The sequence below is a fragment of the Taudactylus pleione genome, unplaced genomic scaffold (genome assembly GCF_031769625.1).
Source record: "Taudactylus pleione unplaced genomic scaffold, aTauple2 ptg000154l, whole genome shotgun sequence".
In the NCBI taxonomy this organism is placed as follows: Eukaryota; Metazoa; Chordata; class Amphibia; order Anura; family Myobatrachidae; genus Taudactylus; species Taudactylus pleione.
Window position 1 is genome coordinate 18,940,080 of NW_028284556.1, and position 18,641 is coordinate 18,958,720.

The following is an 18,641-nucleotide window of genomic DNA, read 5'->3' on the forward strand; positions in this document are numbered from 1 at the left end:
GTCCGGGGTAGGAACACGTTGCTCAGGCCATGGGTTGCTCACAGGAACTGGTTTAAAAAGTAGGTAAACAAAAGCTATTGGTCTAGCTGACAGGTAAGCACACAAGTGCATCAGTTAATATCAGGGAGGCATACCTGGGATGTCTTGGAAACTGAAATGAATGAATGTCTGAGTCTGAAAGGGATGCTAATGGTGCCCATACACGGGGCGATTTATATCAGATCCGATCTTGCATAAGATTCCCTTGAAAATTCTTCCCTTGACATTCTGTACAATTTGTATTTAGAAATGGTACGATTGTACAAACGACCATACGATCCGATGTATTAAGATGTGTCACATCGTACTGTTCCTTTGAAATCTTTCTGCAAAACCATCTGATCTACGATGCCGATACACGACTGCGGGTACGCGCGTCGCATCATATTCGTGTCTGAAAACACTACTTTTCACACGATTGGTCGTTACGATCAGTCGAAAATGGCCAAATTGTGTGAAAAATCTCCCTGCCCATGGGGGGCTTTTAGACCCCGATTCGTGACACCAGTGTTGTCTCTCTTACCCAGGGTGCTAAAATGTCTAGTTACAGCTCTATTGCAGGGTCAAATACATAATGAGCATACATATTTAGAGCTGGGAAGGCCTTGTCCTACTCCTACCTACAGTAGCTCAATTCTAAATTTCACTGTAAAAACAAAGTTTCCCAGTATTTCTGTGCTACACACTGGCGTATCTATAATGGGGGCGGGGTATGTGGTGCACAGGCCCCTGGGTCCAGGAGGGCTACACCGAACAGCCTGCACACATATAATTATACTCATCAATCCGGAGTCCCGCATCGCAATAGCAGCATTTTCCCAGAAATCTGCGTATGTGCTGTAGCGAAGTCACCAGGAACATGGAGTGGGTGCCATGTTACCGGGACCCTATGCATGCACAGTAAACTCTGGCACAGTGCAGGAAACAACTGCACTACAGAGAGGGAGCCTGCACTTAGACTGCTCATGGGCCTCAACACTCTTAAACAGCCACTAGCGCTACGTGCATATTCATCCTGTATTTTCCTTGCATGGTGGAAGCTGGAGGGAGGGGAGGTGATAATAATGATTCATCTAAAGGGATCAATTGAAAAAAGAACGATATGAAAAAATTCTTCTAAAAAGCTACATTTTAGGTTGTCCTATGATCCAGCCAAACTGCACAGTACTGTATGTTTCTAAATCAATCAGATCTTTGGCATGGGAATCATTTCTGTATGTCAGATCAGAACCTTCATTTCCTCAACCTACATCAAAATTAATTATATTGCCCTTAGAGGTCCCTAAACATCAAAACATGAAACCAATTGGGAGATGTATGAAGAGGTGATATATGTGTAAATTACATGTAGTAATGCAGGGAAGTGATCAGAATGACAGAGGTGCTATGGTGCCGATATTACTAGATAGGGTGTAGAAGTGGTGAGGCAATGTATGAACAGTTAGTGGAACAGACCGCTCCAATAACTGAAGCTATCGGTTTCAACAGCTGCAGCTGTCTTTGGCAGACAACAGCACTGTCCCTGGCTGCCGGAATATGCAGCCAGAGACCGTGCTTACTAAAAAAATATTTTTTTTCTTTTCAATAACAGCACGGGTACTGTTGGGGATTTCTGACTGGAGCATGTGACCCATACACTCGGTTAGATGCCGAAAGAGGGAGACTGCGATTCCCCGGAGAGGGTGAGTTAGCACTCTCCCTCTTCAGCAAACCAAGTGTTAATACATGTGGATGACACTTAGGGACATATTCATCATTATGGCCCTCATTCCCCCCCATAATTACGCATCCATCTTGCCACAATACAGCTGTAAATTACTAGCAGTGAAATTTTACACAGCCAGGTTTTATCCGCTAGTTATAGTGCTAATGCATAAACTAATGTTCATCTAGTGTATGGGGACAGCAGACAACATTGGGACTGCAAGGTAAGCAGGATATACAGTATCATTAATATCTCCTGCTTTACCAATTAAAAGCACTGTTACTTAATTTCTACAAAATTTATATTTTCACCTACTTTAGGAATGATTAATGGGCCCATTGTTTCCATTCATAACTAGATGCTCACCATCTGATTTGTGTTTCCACCAAAGGGCGCCCCCACACCATCTGTGCTATTTTTGTTGTCCCTGCTGCTTATATCAGCAGGTTCCGTAACTAGGGTGGTGTGACGTGCCACGGCACAGGGCACCGCAGGACAGGGGGCGCTGTTCAGTTATGTCAGCTTCCCATTTTTTGATCCTCTGCATCTCCTGGCCACCTCTATATCCCACTTGGCCGACTCTGGCCACATCCCCAAGCACCTTCAGTCACATCCTCTTTTTTATTTAATGCATATATTTCAAAATACTGTCAAACTCGGGACTCAAACCTATCACCTCTCACATGGCAGTCAAGACACCTTACACATGGAGCTATCTGTCCCACAGTTTCTTATGGCAGCCCTGAACACAACCACTGATTCCCGACTCAGGTGTTACAAGCACACCTCGAGTACCCTGGCCAGTGAGTTCACCTGCTGGTGCAGGGTACATACACAGATCTCCCCGTGGCTGATATTTGCTGCATATACACTACAAGTAGCGCTCTTTTGATACCTTCAGTCGGGGATATACACTGCCAGCTCCAGGCTTGTGCACGGCAGTTCTGATGGACAAATCCTGTTGCAAGCACAGCTTCCCCGGTGCTCTCCTACATCTAGAGCTGGTGAGTAATGCTGCATTAGTATTGTGTATCATCAATGCAACCATTGGATTCACACTGTATTTGGCAGTGACACCTAGATAACAGTGATACAATGGGATCGGTACCCCTTCATTCTCTTCCTGAACAAATCGGGTTTGTCATGGCCCTTGCCCATGAGGCCACTTCCCTCTTTTGGGCGTGTATCTTATGCTTCTATTTGAAAAATGGAGGGAGAGGGTGTCAAAGCTCTTTCTGGCCCAGGGCACCAAAAAGTCTAGTTACAGCTCTGTATATCAGAGGGATCCTTGCTGTTATTTCCACATGTTCCCCTCGTTCCCCTCACACCTCTCATCATAGGTTTATTAATTTGTCATACTATTTGGCATTTGTTGACTTGTTTTATCTTGCAATTATTGTTTTTACATTGGCCTATTATCATAATAATGCACCTGCTTGCATTTTCTTTAATAATTGCTGTTTTTCTCTTACTTTACCATGTACAGATGTGTCCTCATACACTGTAGCTCAAAGGGTATCAAACAGGCATCTGTCGCGGCATTAAAAACGCGGAGAAAAGCGCAAGAGGGTCTACATCGTGCAATACACAGCATGATCACTAGGTGACCAGTGCTCCTCTGATGAATACTACAGTGCTGTATACAACAGCAGTGGATGGAGAAGGCACTACAGTATGTCAAGCCCTGACTGGTGACCAATCCTGTAGGACAGTAAACAGTCGCAGATGTCTACATGTAGTAAGCCCAGGCTAGTACCTCCAGGAAAGTGGGGCCCACAAAAAAGTGTGCCCCCCCCTCCTGAGTGTAATCAGCCCTAGTGCCAATAGCACCATACACAATGACTCTGGTGGCATTGGGTATGGTGGTTATGGTATTTTTAGAATCATAATATTGTTTTTTAAAGGTGAACTTTCTTGCTGGCACCTGTAGTCCACCTGTAAAAAATATATTAATGATAGGACACAAAATGTTTATTAGATAAAGATTCCCCCAGACTATGGATAGTATCCGCAATTTAGAAATTGTTGCACAGAAGTAAATTGTAGCAAGTCCCAAGTTTATTTTTATGGAGAATGTACATAGGGAGTACTCCATGAGTCAGAAATTGTTGCACAATGCTTCAACAAATGTTGCACATGAATGCAGAAATTGTCGCACACAAAGTACTTTTATTTAGTCACTGTACAGTGTATATAAGAAAATAATTGATTAAAAATAAATAATCATAATAAGCATTACCAAGACAACAGTATTGTAGAACATTGAAGAAAGAAATACAAATGCAGAGTATTAAAACACACAGTAGTCTTCTAGTGTGTCATTTCAATACATTGGCTATTTGTCGCATGCACATTGGACGGAATACACACTGTCGCATGCACATTGGACGGAAAGTAGTAATACACTTTTCTGCATCTCAGTGCGTTATGTTGCGTCTGCATAAGTCATGGTGCGCTGAAATAAGCCCTGCTACGTCCAAGCGTATAATTTAGATGCGGCAAGACTGCCGCACTGCATAGTGCATGGTCGATAAGTGTATGAGAACACATCTGTATTTTCCCTTGTGTGATACCTCATTTACTGTGTATCTATTGTGACACTGCAGCATCCAAAATCACATTCACAAAGTCTTTCCTGTAAATAGCCTTCTGTTTTATTGTCAGGATGACAAACAGGATGCACTTAAACATCACCTTTACCCTTGCCTTGGTGATCCCTAGCTATAAGCTAACACATTCCAACTGTTAAGGAGATCCACCAGTTTCTCCAGCATGGATTGCCCCACCCACAGGAACCACCCGTCTTATGGACCCTAAGCTCCTCCTCAGCTTTAACAAGATAAACAGATGTCACATATCGTTTTCTCCCTGAATTTGATACCACCCAATTCATTAGGATAGATGTGATGTTTTGCATTTCTGTAAAGCCTTATCACATAGTAAGTTACTCATTTTGCCACACTCTGTTGCTCAGACTTTTAAGAAACAACTTTAAAATATATATAAGAGTGTATTGGGGACCAGGTCCATTTGTTATGTGGGTACCCATTGGTTGAGCATTAGTCATTCACTCAGTCGTATTTAAACAGAAACCTTGTCATCAGCACTGATCTGCACCTTACAATAGAGAGGTTATCGCTCTGATGAATAGGACAAAATGCTAGTCATTTCAAAGTCATATGGTAATTTGTACACCACTGGAGAATGGATTAGTAAGACTAACAATGGGAAGAATAAAACAGATGGAAATGCAGCCTACCAAGCATTGTGATTGGAAAGTATACAAATGTGAGGTCATGCAGAGATTGCTTAGTGTTTATAGCTGATATTCAGATTAGTTTTAGACCTTGCCATCAATTGTTTCTATATGTAGCATTACTAGCTAGCTTTCTAGATTCAATAATTCTCTGCATTAACAGTGGTAACTAAGCTCTACTACTGCTCAGCGGCATCAACTGCTGTGATGGAAACCTTACAATCATGATAACATGTACTGAGAGACCCAGGAGGCACAGTGCATTAAAGCAAAAGCTGGTTGTCTGCACAGTAAGCTATTAGGGAAATAAAAGGGATTTTAGCTTTGATGATAGAAATACTGTATATTTTTAATCTCTTTATACAAAAAATAATCTTTTTTTGTTATATGTCATATGAGGTTAAGCAACTTCATCCTCCTTTTCTAAATTAAAAATGTTGTATTTTATGTTTTAATGAGGAATATTTTCATGACAATAAAGTTATATTTAAGTTGTATGTACTGAACACCCCTCTCTCCCTTTACCCATCGATTACCACTATTATGGGTGTGTTTGTTGTGTTGTAACCTTTACAATAGGTTGTGGGGTTTAATTACATATTAACATTTGACAAAGCATCTATTTATGTGACACAGCCATTGGAACAGTAGCTGTGCTTCATGTCTACAGGGAACTCAGCAGTTTAACTTTTCACCAACTGTCCTAATCTATTCAACAACTACTCTCCCTGATTACTATATTCTTCTGTCCTGATCTGGAAGCGCTGCATCTTAAATCACATTCTACAGTAGCAACAGCCCTTGATCAAGTGACTCCAGCAACTCTTTGTTCTCAATGTTGGCCACAGTATTAGCTTTGGTTGGCAAAGGAAATTTACTGCTTTAAAAAAAAAAATTGCCCTACCAAATAAAACATGAAATGCTTTGGACACTGTCAAACAAATATAATTCCAATCACCCATGTCTGCTCTTGTTTAAATCTTCTCTAAAACCACTTATATCAACCATAACCATATAAGCCCTCCCTACTTCACAGGCAACATTATGCAGGATACAATATGAAATAGAATCCTCTTCCAAGTGCACCGACATCCTCCATTTCTTTCCTGCATTCACTCACACCATTGACTTCCTTTGATCCTACAAAGTTTGCAAGCGTCATCTTGAATGTATCAGTATGCTATTGTGTAATGGCGGAAAAATATTACTAAATGATTAAGTTACCAAAATATATTATACAGCACAAATTCACATGCACTTTAGCCCTGTGCTATGAGGCCCTTTAATTTGATTGGCTTTAGAAACATACTATGTCTGCCAATATACAGTACATGATGCATATGAGAATACACAAAGCAGAGTCAATCTATACATTGGAGACATATTCAGCTATTTAGACACAGAGACGGAAGTTATTTTGGTCAAGGACAAATTATTTAAGCTGAAACTAGACCGATTAAGGACATTTTTATGACTGGGTAACATTGAAGAAGAAAAAAGTAAATTATTATTTTCATTTAATTTGAATATTGTAAGGGAAAAAAATTATGTGGATTCTGCATTAGATTGTCAGACATGACATCAGTTTTTGCAAGAAGTGAGTGTCCATTCTAAATAAATGCTCCCTGGATCTTATATATCTTGTTATAGAAGGATCAACCAGGGAGCTTTGTAACATCAAACAGAAAATCTGAGAACATGAGTCACAATATAAAGTTGATATAGTAGTGGCTAAATCTCAATCTAGTTAAATTTAAAAGAGAAAGATTGTTAGGGTGAACAATGACTACACAAAATGGTTAGTTGGTTGACTGGAGAAACCTATTGTATACAGAGGCATTCAATACCAACAAAGTGGCCTTTTAACTAAAACTAGGTCACAAGCTCAAGTACACCATGAGGTATGGCCAAAACAAGAGGAAAATGTGTAAACAAGAAACTTCCATTGCTCAGGAGCTAAAATGTAACCTCTCTTCCATACTTTTAACAGACATAGAGAAAGGGTCATTAGTAAAGAGTTATCTTTTGTTCCCACTACCCCCTTTGACCCATTTATAAAGAAGACAGAAGTTTATAAATGTCAAATGCAACCAAAATGAAAATAATATTTCTATCAATACTTTACTGAACAAAGTGGGACTCCACAACAATTAAAAGCTATATTACCAATATCGAAATTTCATCCTATGTCATCATACCCCTCCATTAAAACATATTCACAGTTGTTGGATACAACAATGGATGAACAAGAGCATATCCAAAGCCCAGGTCTTGCAATATTAGGTAGGATGAGTTTGCTACTCTCAAATCCCTTGGAAAGCGAACTGACATTACAATTAATCCCACGGACAACGGCGGATCTAAAAATATTGTACAAGATTTGAGCGATAAGTAATGACTGTACAACATACAGGCGGTTGCTGGACAAAGCTACCCTAATATTCAGGAAGAATATTGATGCTTTTTTACAGAGCGCATATGATCAATCCTGATAACTTCCCAGGATAAAATGGCAGACCTATCACTATCTGTTGAGGACCACTGTTCCAACCAATTTTGCTTACCTGGATGCATATTTGTGACCGTATGTAAAAGGTGAAACAGCACACCTATAAGATATCACATCCAAGTTGAAGGCACTTGAACAACTTCCAATGTTACAAAAAAATGGTTTAATGTATACAAGTAAACAGTCTATACACATACAGTATATACTTCATAGGGATGGTAAGTTGGCCACTAAATTGCTCATCATATATATGGCCCAGAAATACAAGTCTTTTTGGATTTGTTAGAATTGGTGGTAACGAACAATTAAATATTTTTTATAGTCAATTTCAGGATGTACAATGGGGTCTAATGTGGCCACATCTGTCATATGCCACTTCTTAATGTACATGGTGGAGAGCTATTTTTCCCCAGTTGTACTATTAAGCTTAATGTCATCTATTATGCTAGGTATACAGATAATATTTAAAAATGTTTGGTCCGAATCAATGGAGTCACTTACTGTTTTGATAGATACACATAATTCTAGCAATAACATTGACAACTTATCTTACACAATAGAGACCAATTCTGTTAATTCTTGTGAATAGTACTAAAAAGTACACAACAATTAGTCCATCTTTTTATGGTTTTGTTATCAAGATGTTTTTACCCAAATCCGCAACAATCAGTGCTAGTCAGCGCTGATGCACGTGGCGAAGGGGTATAGTAAATGTATGTGTAGTGCGTAATCTGTTTTTCTTGTAACCCTGATGAAAATACTTGAATAATTGAAATGTTGGTTTCTTAGCACAGTTTGAGTGTTTGTTACTTTATTCCTGAGTGCCACCATTATACAAGAGTTTACTGTATTATTTTATCGGGGGACAATGGGGAGAAGATATTCCTCATCAAACAATGAGTGCCAGAGATATGTATAAGTCTGTCATTTGCAATTGTCATTTATTCTACAATCAAATAATATATTAATTTTCTGATTTAGGAAAAGAGTTTTCTCAAAGTCTCCACATGCCTCCTTATTACAATTCAAAAATGTATGCTGAGGACTGACAAGCCTTTTCTTTGTTTGACTTGTTGCACATTGCAAATTCAGATAGTGATAACACTGTATTTGTTAATGAATAAAAGGACATGCACTTTTAGAAATGTTTTAATGTATATACATAATACATAACAGCTTCTTCCTCCCTGAACTAGTGATTACACTTTATGTCACGCTTGGTGTTGTGGGGTCCCCTACTGAGAGGCTGAAAGTTGTGATCCTGGGTTATGGAAGGAATCAGGGGTGAGGGGACTGGATATTCGTTCTAACCATCCGCAACCATCGGATGTTGGCGAGACCTGAGTCTAACCTGCCAGGAGGTGTTGACCAGTGACCCCTCCAAGCAGGAAATGGGCTTCAGCTGCACTCGGCAGGAAGGTCGCAGTCCCCTGGTAAGGGATCCGTTGCGGGTGGGAATAGAGAAAGATACACCGCTATGGCCCACTAGTAAAATAATCTCTGTACAAATAGTACAAAGAAGCACACTGGGAAAGCTTCCTGAAGAGGCACTGAGAGAGACCAGAGAAAGAGAATCCAATATTTCTGAGATAAATAGTACTATCTGCGCTCGTTATCAATTCTGAGGTAAGTAGGTATAATACTATAAGTTGCAGCCTGTAAAAAACTAACCAGCTTCCTCTACTGGTGATGCTTAAGCAAAAATGGAACGTATTACTGGCGCATACTTATTGAGAAATAAGCAAGGTAGAGGGAAATAACAATGGGGAAAATAGGTAATAAGGAAAAGTAATAAGGAGAAGTAGAAAGAAAGTAATCCACTTGGTGTAGTACAGTATATTTAATATGTATATAGCTAAAAAAAAAAAAAAAGGCGTGATATGCCTTTACATAAGATCCGGTATTAAGATATACACTTAATAATCTGGATACGGAGGACTATATCCAACAATTTAAAACATACAACAAAGGTATAGCCTGCAGAGGCAACATATAATTGAGACAAAGCTCGCTGCAAGTTGGCCAAAAAACACAATAAGCTAAATGTATATTGCACTTAATCAGTGCATACAGTCTAGTCCAGAGATCTGTTCCTCCTGTCACATTGGCTGTATTAGGATCCACAGTTGTAACCAAGTATAATATCTTATTTGCATATTTTTTCATACCACTAAGAACCTCAGTGGTGGAAACTTTCTTATAGTATTATTGTTTTTAGGTTTGATACAATTTTATTACTAAGCATCTTGCAACATTGAATTCAATTGTATATTGATATGTTCACCGTTATTTTCAGCACAATTTGATCAATTAGATATATATTACGCTGTTACGTATCCAGTATATTTTTACTATCCATACATGGTTTTATTCTGTATTGTTTATAATATATGTTTTCTAATTTATCTATATTAGATTTTAAATTATTTATTAATATTTTTTTCCTTTTTTCGTTTTTTTTTTATATATTGCAATAAATGTATTTATTTTCTGGCTAGCGCCTATATATCCTTTGTCTTTACGCTTTCTAGTCCATGGGAATCCAGCAAATTTCCCATCTATATAAAGGCTGCTGTCATATGTATGGTATTATTATAGATTGATATTGCTTGAGGTTTAGATACCCTCTTTATAGGTTAGCTCCTTACGTATTAGTTTTTCTTTAGAATGGTTACATACGTGACCCAAGATGGTAATAATCTTCACTCTGTATATGGCACTCACCCTCTCTGGTATATTCGTAGCACCAATGTTCCGTTTTCCCAGCCTTTACTGGTCCGGTTTATAGTTGTAGCGGGGAGTCGGAATAGCTGCTGTTTTCCTCGCTGGCCGAAGTTGTCATGGACTCCCCTGTTGTTTGGAATGCAGTTTGGAGCGCACGGCCGCACTTCCTGTTACTGGGTGTACGTCCTTCCGGTGTCTCGGGGTAACAGAGATAGCTGAGTCGAGGGTTCCTCCAACTAGTTTCTCCCCTGTGGTGCTTCATCAGGGAAGTAAATAGCACACAGGCTCTATCTCACTGATGCACAAGGATATAGCACTTGTAAATAATCACTAGGACTCAGTACATAGGAGATGTACAGAGTATACACAGGAAATACCACTTGGAAGAGTCTCTGGAAGATTGCATGTGAAGCCTGGATTGAAGCAAGCAGCAACCATCTGGGATTAACAAAGTTGATCAGGCAATTACCTGTTCACCTGGAGTCCTGTTTATACCCCCAGGTAGCTGTCCATTGGATGAACAAGTCAGCTGAGAACTGACACAGCTACCACTGGATAAGGATCTATCAGGCGATTCAGCCAAGATGGCTGTGGTAAAGCAGCCAATCCCAGGCAGAATCCTGACACTTTAGAGGTGTCTAGATTATCACAGAATAAAAAAGTTATACCTCAAGATGAGCGGAATAAGTGTATAATGTGCAAGCACAATGCACCAAAGATCCTGTACACTATGTACTGCCTGCCTTTGGGGAAATAGAAGAGATGGCAGTACTCTGCAATTACTACCTTGACAACTAACAAATGTGCACCCCAGCAGTACATTTTCTGCTCAAAACACAACTGAGGCGGCCATTCTGTAGCCTTAGGCTCACTCAGATGACCGATGTTGCAACCGATGGTCTCGATAGTGATCCGATGCAGCATCTCCTGACGCAGCACTCGGATCTGAGATGCTGGCAGTAAACGTCTCTGCTGTGCCTTTAGTGTACATCTCTGAATAAGGCCCAGAGTTCTGTGTCTGACAGAAACAAAACACATTACCAAGTCTTTAAATGGGTTCTTAACAATCTAGAAAATTGCCAGATCTTAAGCAACCTGATTCGGATTGGAAACCTGTACTTGTATTCTTGCCAATTCCAGCAGCAGGTCATTAGTACTGTATATACAGTATTAGGACAGCACGGATAGTGTAATGTATAGCATTATTGCCTCACAGCTCTAAAGTTGTGAGTTCAATTCCCAACATTGCCCTATCTGTGTGGAGTTTGAATATTCCCGCGCTTGCATAGGTTTCCTCCAGGTACTCTGCTTTCCTCCCACAATCCATTGGTAGGTTAATTGGCTACTGACAAAAAAAAAATATCCATAGTGTGTGTACATGTGGTAGGGAATATAGATTGCAAGCTCCACTGGGGCTGAAACTGATCTGAATGGGCAAATAGGTCTCATATGGTTTACTGGTCACTAAGTTGCTCTCTGTATTGAACAAAGGGGGTGATTCAGCAGAGGACATGCTAACAAGTTAGCAGCTGCTATAATAATACGGTAATGCAGCTGGAGGCGTCACGCCTCACCATACATTACTTATCCGAGCTGCGTCTAAGGAAGGACTCATGGGGTTATGGAAGCCGGTCACCGCAGATACAGCAAAGAGACCAGGAAGTCTATTAGCCGATGGAGTTTCTGACCTCTTCCCTACCTCTCAATGGCAGCGACACGCCTCCAATTTGGGACCCTTCCCAGAGTCTGCTGCAGCTTTGTGTGCGATCACGCAGGACCCGTAGTGCACATGAGCAGTATGGGTCCGGCACCCATCGGGAATCTGCGTTCAGCAGTGCACTTACATGCACTGCTGAATAGGGCCCAAAGATCACTACAATGCTACCTGTTTTGTAAATTAGTCTTTAGATTGTAATTGCATTTTATACTAGCCAAATACTCTATGTTGTAATTGATTATTGTATGTTTAAAATAATAATTTTTTCATGTCTTTGGCTTTTAGAACCCGGCCAAAAGAGGCAAAACATTTAAATGTAGTTTCACTTATAATGAATCACTTATATATTAGTTATTGTCTTACATTTAATTTATTCATTCTTATTTTATTTCTGACGGAGAGCGGCACTGAATAAATTTGATTTGGGAGTGCTGTTATCTGACTGACCTCCGTTATATTAGGTTTTGAGATTTCCCTAATTTAATCATGCTATTTGCGTGGTTATACTGTGATTTGAAAACTGATCATTTCTCAGCAGTGGGCTGTAATAAAAATAGGGATAATCTCAACCATTGGGGAAGATCTACATCTAAAACCTCTGTATATATAAGATAGGTAAAATAAATAAACCTGTATATCACACATTATAGAAACTTGCAATTTTGGAGATCATAATAAATCAATATTTATGATTAGGGACACTGGATACAATTTATAAACAATTATTATTAATATTTTTTGAAGAAAGGGATTCATCTGAACAGTAGAATTAATGATACACACTGGGCCTGATTCAGAGCTGGACGATCTGACAGTGCGCTCGCTCTGAATCAGGGCCGGCCTTCTGGTTTTTTACAGCGGCCTCCTGGCCGCTGGCATAGCTGTGGGTGACCACCCACAGCTATAGCGAGCGGCCAGGAAGATGGTCGCGATGGTCAAGACCATCGCGACCATCGAGCTTGCGACGAGACCCTTGTGGTAGGGTCTCGTTGCCACAAGCCCTAGAGTGCTTTCGGCTCTAACAGAGCCAAAAGCACTCCCACTGACATCACTTGTGATGTCAGTGGGGCCAGCCCCAGACGGTAGGTGTTCCCATGGGAACGCCTCCGTCTGGGCAGCCACGCCCCCAGCCCACCCACCAAAGGGGGCGTACTGTCACTCCATATCGACAGCACGCCCCCTTTGGTACGAGACCCGGAGCGACGGCTTGCCCGTCGCTATCCGGATCTCGTGCATGGGCACGACGGTGCCGGCTCCGTCATGCGCATGCGCACTGGGCCACCATCAACCCGCTTGCGAGCGCTTTGCGCTCGTGAGCGGGTCTGAATCAGGCCCACAGTCCCATGAAAATAGAGCTAGAGATTTGACTGTGAACAAGCTGAAACATATTGCTACATACACTATTATAAAGTAGCAATATTTATGACAAACACTGACTGATACTCTTGTAACATTATAAGACTAGCACTTAGGTCTACTGAGTCACTGTATATAGTCATTAGAAACCGATGATTAGCACAGTCCCTAGATAATAGTCACAGAAACTGAGAGGACAATTAACAGGCACATAGTAATTTTATTATATATATACACACACACACAAAAATTTGTACATGCAAATTAATAAAGGTTATATTTTAATTATATGAAGTGCACCATATCCAGATTCTTCATCTCTCTATAGACTATGGCCCTCATTCAGACCCACTCGCGAGCGGCTGTCCGCTCGCAAGTGGGTCGATGGTCCCCACTGCGCATGCGCACGACGAGCTCCATCGTGCGCATGCGCGAGACCCGACGAGCGAAGGACTTTCCTTCGCTCGGAGTGTCCCATCATTTGGTGGGCGTGCCGGGGGCGTGCCTGCCAGACGGAGACGTTCCCAAGGGAACCACAGCTATACGAGCGTCCAGGAGGACGCTCCATATTAATGGAGGTGGGCCCTGATTCAGAGCGAGCGCTCTGGTCAGAGCATCCGGCTCTGAATCAGGGCCTATATACCTTATTTATCTGTGGCAGCACCCTCAATAGCTAGAAGGAAATATATATAATAGATTCTGAGAATATTTAATTTGGGGGTTCCTTTTATGATAAAAGGTAATATTTCCGGTGCAACAGAATATTTTTCTCTTGTTTTCTCTATTTCTCAAATAGAGCCATAACCACTATTTGCCATAGCTACTGCAAACTAGAAGTTATCACAAAAGTTCCTATTTCATCCACAGCTAATCACTGGTAAAAATTGTTTCAGAGACCAAGGGGCATATTCAATAAATTGCTGGGTTTACCGCTCGGGGAAAAACCGTGGGTTTCACTTATGGAGCTATTCGATTAGTCAGCTTTTACCCTGTACGGTAACCCATAGATCCCGCGTAAAATATTGAAATCTATGGGTTTCACCACGCATGAAACCCCAGAGGCTGCATTTAATGCAGATTTTCCCCACAGCTCCTGAGGCTGCGAGAGAAAAATCAGCGTTACTTGTGGGAATGCAGGACCTAATTGAATAGGGCCTTGCTGTCAATTAAGCCAGAGGCTAATTGGGTATGCACCTAAGGTGTAAATATAAATCAAATTCTGAGGCTGTTAGGTTTTAAGTACAATAAATTTAGTAACTCTATTTAAAATGTACAATATATTTAACTTTATATTCTGACTATGGAGTGCAAGTTTGTTTATGTAATTGTAATATGTAAATTAAGTTTAAAGGGTAAATTTACTAAGATTGGAGTTCTATTTAAGAAGTGATGTTGCCCATAGCAACCAGATTCTACTTCTCATTTATTCTAGAAGATAATACCTGGAATCTAATTGGTTGCTATGGGCAACATGACTTCTTAAATAGAACTCCCATCTTAGTAAATTTACCCCTGAATGTTTATCTCTTTTGCCATTTGACTTGTAATTGATTTTTTAAGGTTGGATAGTAGAGAAGCGCCATGTGCTTGACTGATATGATCAGTGTGGGGTTCCAGACTGTGAGGTAAAGGGAGGGGTTACATAGTATTTATAACTAGCTAGCAGTTATAATTAGTAGATGTCAGGGTTCAGCATATTTTAAATTAGAGATTCCTAGTCACCCGCCCCTTGTGGATCATTGTAGTTGTATTTCCTGATTTTCTTTGTGCTTTGGCTGTTTATTCTGACCTTTACTTTCTGCAGTTGAGGTGGGAAAGCACTGCTATTTGGCAACCACAGGAGATGTAAGTGAAGTTGGGGTAGCACTCCTCCTTTGATAAGGGCAACTTTGTCATTACCTAATGGAATGATCTGGTCATCTTCAGTAATAGTAGAGACCTGCACAAGCCAAGAATAGGGGAGTGGTTCCTCTGCAATGCCTTATTTATTCCTGGTCACCCCCTTTTAGCTTATTTACAATAAAGTTGTGACTTCAATCAGTTCCAGTGTCGTTATTTTAAGGGCAATTATGGTAAGGTTGAGTTGTCATTAAGCCTAGATGGAGCCCTAAATCGCCAGGTTGCTTATATTATGTAAAGCCATGAGAATGTAAATCTACTCCTCTAGCAGTTTTTGTTATGCTTACAATTAGTTGCATTTAAATCTATAACAAGGCGCAGGGTTGCAGCCAAGTCCTTTTTGTGGACCAATATTGTGCATGCTCAGCGTATTCAACTATGAGCATCTATGAGTGATTCACAGTCATAAGCAACCCAACCGTTAAAATATAGGCGGAATTGTGTGTTATGCAGACTAGTGCATAGGCAGATATAAATCTTATTTTGGACGGATTTCTTGTACCAGGTTTAAGGCTGGTACTAGTACATGCTGACAGTATTGGCAGATACTTTCACAAGTTCACGATGAACTCAATGATTGCAAGATGTCCAGGTCCTGTGGCTACAACAATCCCAAGTCATCACTCCTCCAGCACTGTGCTTGATATTGATATGAGATTCTGGTGGTGATATAGGTTTGGTTTGTGCCAAACATGGCGTTTGTCCATTCAGATAAAAAAACTCAATTTTGGTCTGGTTTTTGCAGAAAGCCTTGTCCCATAAGTATTGTGCTTGTACTTCATTCAGATGTAACTGTACCAGCCTAATCCCTACTGCAATATTTGTTTGGGAAAAAGGGTCTTTTCCTTGGCTACCTTTGCTGGAATAAAAAAATATAAACCAAAAGAACCCATTTCCAGAGGAAGAGGCAATGCAAATAAAGATTGTACACTGGATATTTTTTTTAATAAAACTACTCCCACGGCAGCCTAGAATTACTGAAAGTGGGACTTGCCGCCAGGCCACAACCCTCCACCGAGAGGCCATGCAATCCTTCAGCGCATAAGTGTTCTGCTACTTGATTGGCACCTTTCCCAGTCAAGAAGCAACACTAAAATGTATAAGATATATATTATCTAGAGTGCCTGGCACTTAAGGGTTCCATATAATTCTATATATTTTTCCAGAATTTGTATTTAGGAAATAATAACAACAAGAGACATAGGGGAATGTATGAGTCACTCTTTGGAGAGCTCTGTGGTATGATCATTAGATGTGTGATCTGTTACGTGTAGACAAGAGTTGTGTATGGCATAAGTGAAACCATTTTTTTTCCCCATATACTCTTTGGAAGGTTGGCCTAAGACATGAAGAGCTGTAGGAAGTTGGGGAAGTCAGTTCCCATACTCTTGGTCTTCATAGGATAAAAACATTACATAGATTTGTACCTCTTTGATGAAAAAAAAAAATCTTTTTTTTAAAGTATAATTTTGTACATGAGTGACAAAAACAATTTATACTAAACTCACATTAAAATAAATATGCAAAAGTTAAAAGATACTTTAGAAAAAAGTCAACCTTCTTTACGTAGCTCTACAGTGAAAGTCGACATGTGCTTACAGCTGGTACAAGCCAGAACTATTGAACATCAAGTGCAAATATATCACTAATGGTGCATACACACGGTACAACTTGAACAACCATAGATATTGTTGATAGATTTCCCTCCAACTTTCTGTAGTGGAGGGCAAACGATTTTGGCTGTACACACTGATAGATATTTCAGTGAAGCTATTTGTTTACAGGCAAATCTTTACAAAATCGTCCAAGTTGGCCTGCATGCATGAAAGACCATAGATATCGTTATCGTTCATGCGGGAACGCGCATCGTTGGTCGATTGTTCCACTGCATAAAAATAAACTATATGAACAAGTTATCGTTGAACGATATCGTTATCATTCATATCGTTCAGGAAAATCGTCCCGTTTGTATGCAGCTTAACACTTGTAACGGACTTGAGAAACACAAATTTGTAACAATGGCAAATACTTTAGTTTATCATTTAAATAATGTCCACAGAGAAATAATGAAGACATCAAATATAATCACATAATATTACCTCTCATTTGTTGTTTTTCCATTTCCTTAAGACCTTGAACAAAGGTTGCCTGGTTTTCTGTAAGCACCCAACGATTATATAACACAGTAGCTTGTATAATATACTTGTGTACCTGCAGACAAGTAAAGAGGAATCTTGTAAAACATGCACATCAGCTCAACTGAAGCACGCATACATTTTCTTGCACCATTTTGCAGAGAATTTCTAGGTGCTAGTTATGCACATATATGGAATGGATTTACTAGGTGATCGTTATTGATATACATGTATATGAAATAAATTGACTAAGTGATAGTTATTCGCATATAGGGGCATATCCAATTGGCTGCAACGTTTTGGCAGCAAAAAATTACACGGACCTCTCAACCAATCTTGGATTACCACGGGTATGCACGCTTCCAATACCTGTAGTATAGAATTTAAAAAAAAATTGTTGTGGTTTTATTTGCGGGCAAAATCCTTTGGGAGGGAATTTTTTTGTTTTACTCGGATGGCTGCCGCGGCTGTGCAGGGAGGGTGTAGTGTAGTGTAAGGAGTGGGTGCAGTATAGTTTGTTGAGTTGGGGCAGGGTTAGCAGCAGTAGTGTAGTGTGTGGGGAGTGGGTACAGGGTAAGTGGCATTAGTGTAGTGTAGTGTGGATAGTGTGTGGGGAGCAGGTGCAGGGTGAGGGGTAGTGGGGTGCAGGGGGGATGCCGTCAAGAAGCAGACGGTCGAAATACCGACCGCCGGCTTCCCGACTGTTAAATCCCAGCAGGGTACTAATGACAGGTGTCGAAATCCCGACAGCTGGTGGTCATAATAATGTGATTCGAATGTGTATTTGTAGCGCATCAAAATAATAGCAATTCTACATAAAAACATATACTGCCCCATCACATATATTTGCAATGTAAATAATATGTAGATCCCCAAGGTCAGTAAACAAGATCGCAAACCTTTAGAGCAGTGGTGGGCAATAAGTTGCCCTCCAACTGCTGTTGAACTACATATCCCAGCATGCCCTGCCAAGGTTTAAGCATGTCTTGATAACAAATCTGTGTCAGGGCATGCTGTGATGTGTAGTTGCACAGCAGCTGGAGGGTCACTTATTGCCCACCCCTGCTTTAGAGGTATGGGACATCGGGTACCGATGTCATCATAGCAGTAACAACCTTCAATATGCACTAATACCCATTTCACATCGCAAATGGTGGGTCGCACACAGAATTTGTTCACACGGTCAACCCGGGTGTGACCTGCCTGAGACCCCTTTCAGACTGGCTGCTTGACCTGGCAATAATGCCAGGTAAATGACGTCACCGCCATCACTGCTGAGTCGGCGCTTGGAGATAAGATCA

General features: G+C 40.5%; 1 protein-coding gene across 1 annotated transcript in view; it reads right to left on the reverse strand.

Annotated features, from left to right (window-relative positions):
• The window catches only part of ADGB (androglobin), a 435,925-nt gene that overhangs the window by 72,557 nt on the left and 344,727 nt on the right, over positions 1-18,641 (reverse strand). The window contains exon 29 of the mRNA XM_088474497.1: positions 17,305-17,416. Within this exon, the coding sequence (XP_088330623.1) occupies positions 17,305-17,416 (112 nt within the window). The remainder of the gene's footprint in view (positions 1-17,304; positions 17,417-18,641) is intronic.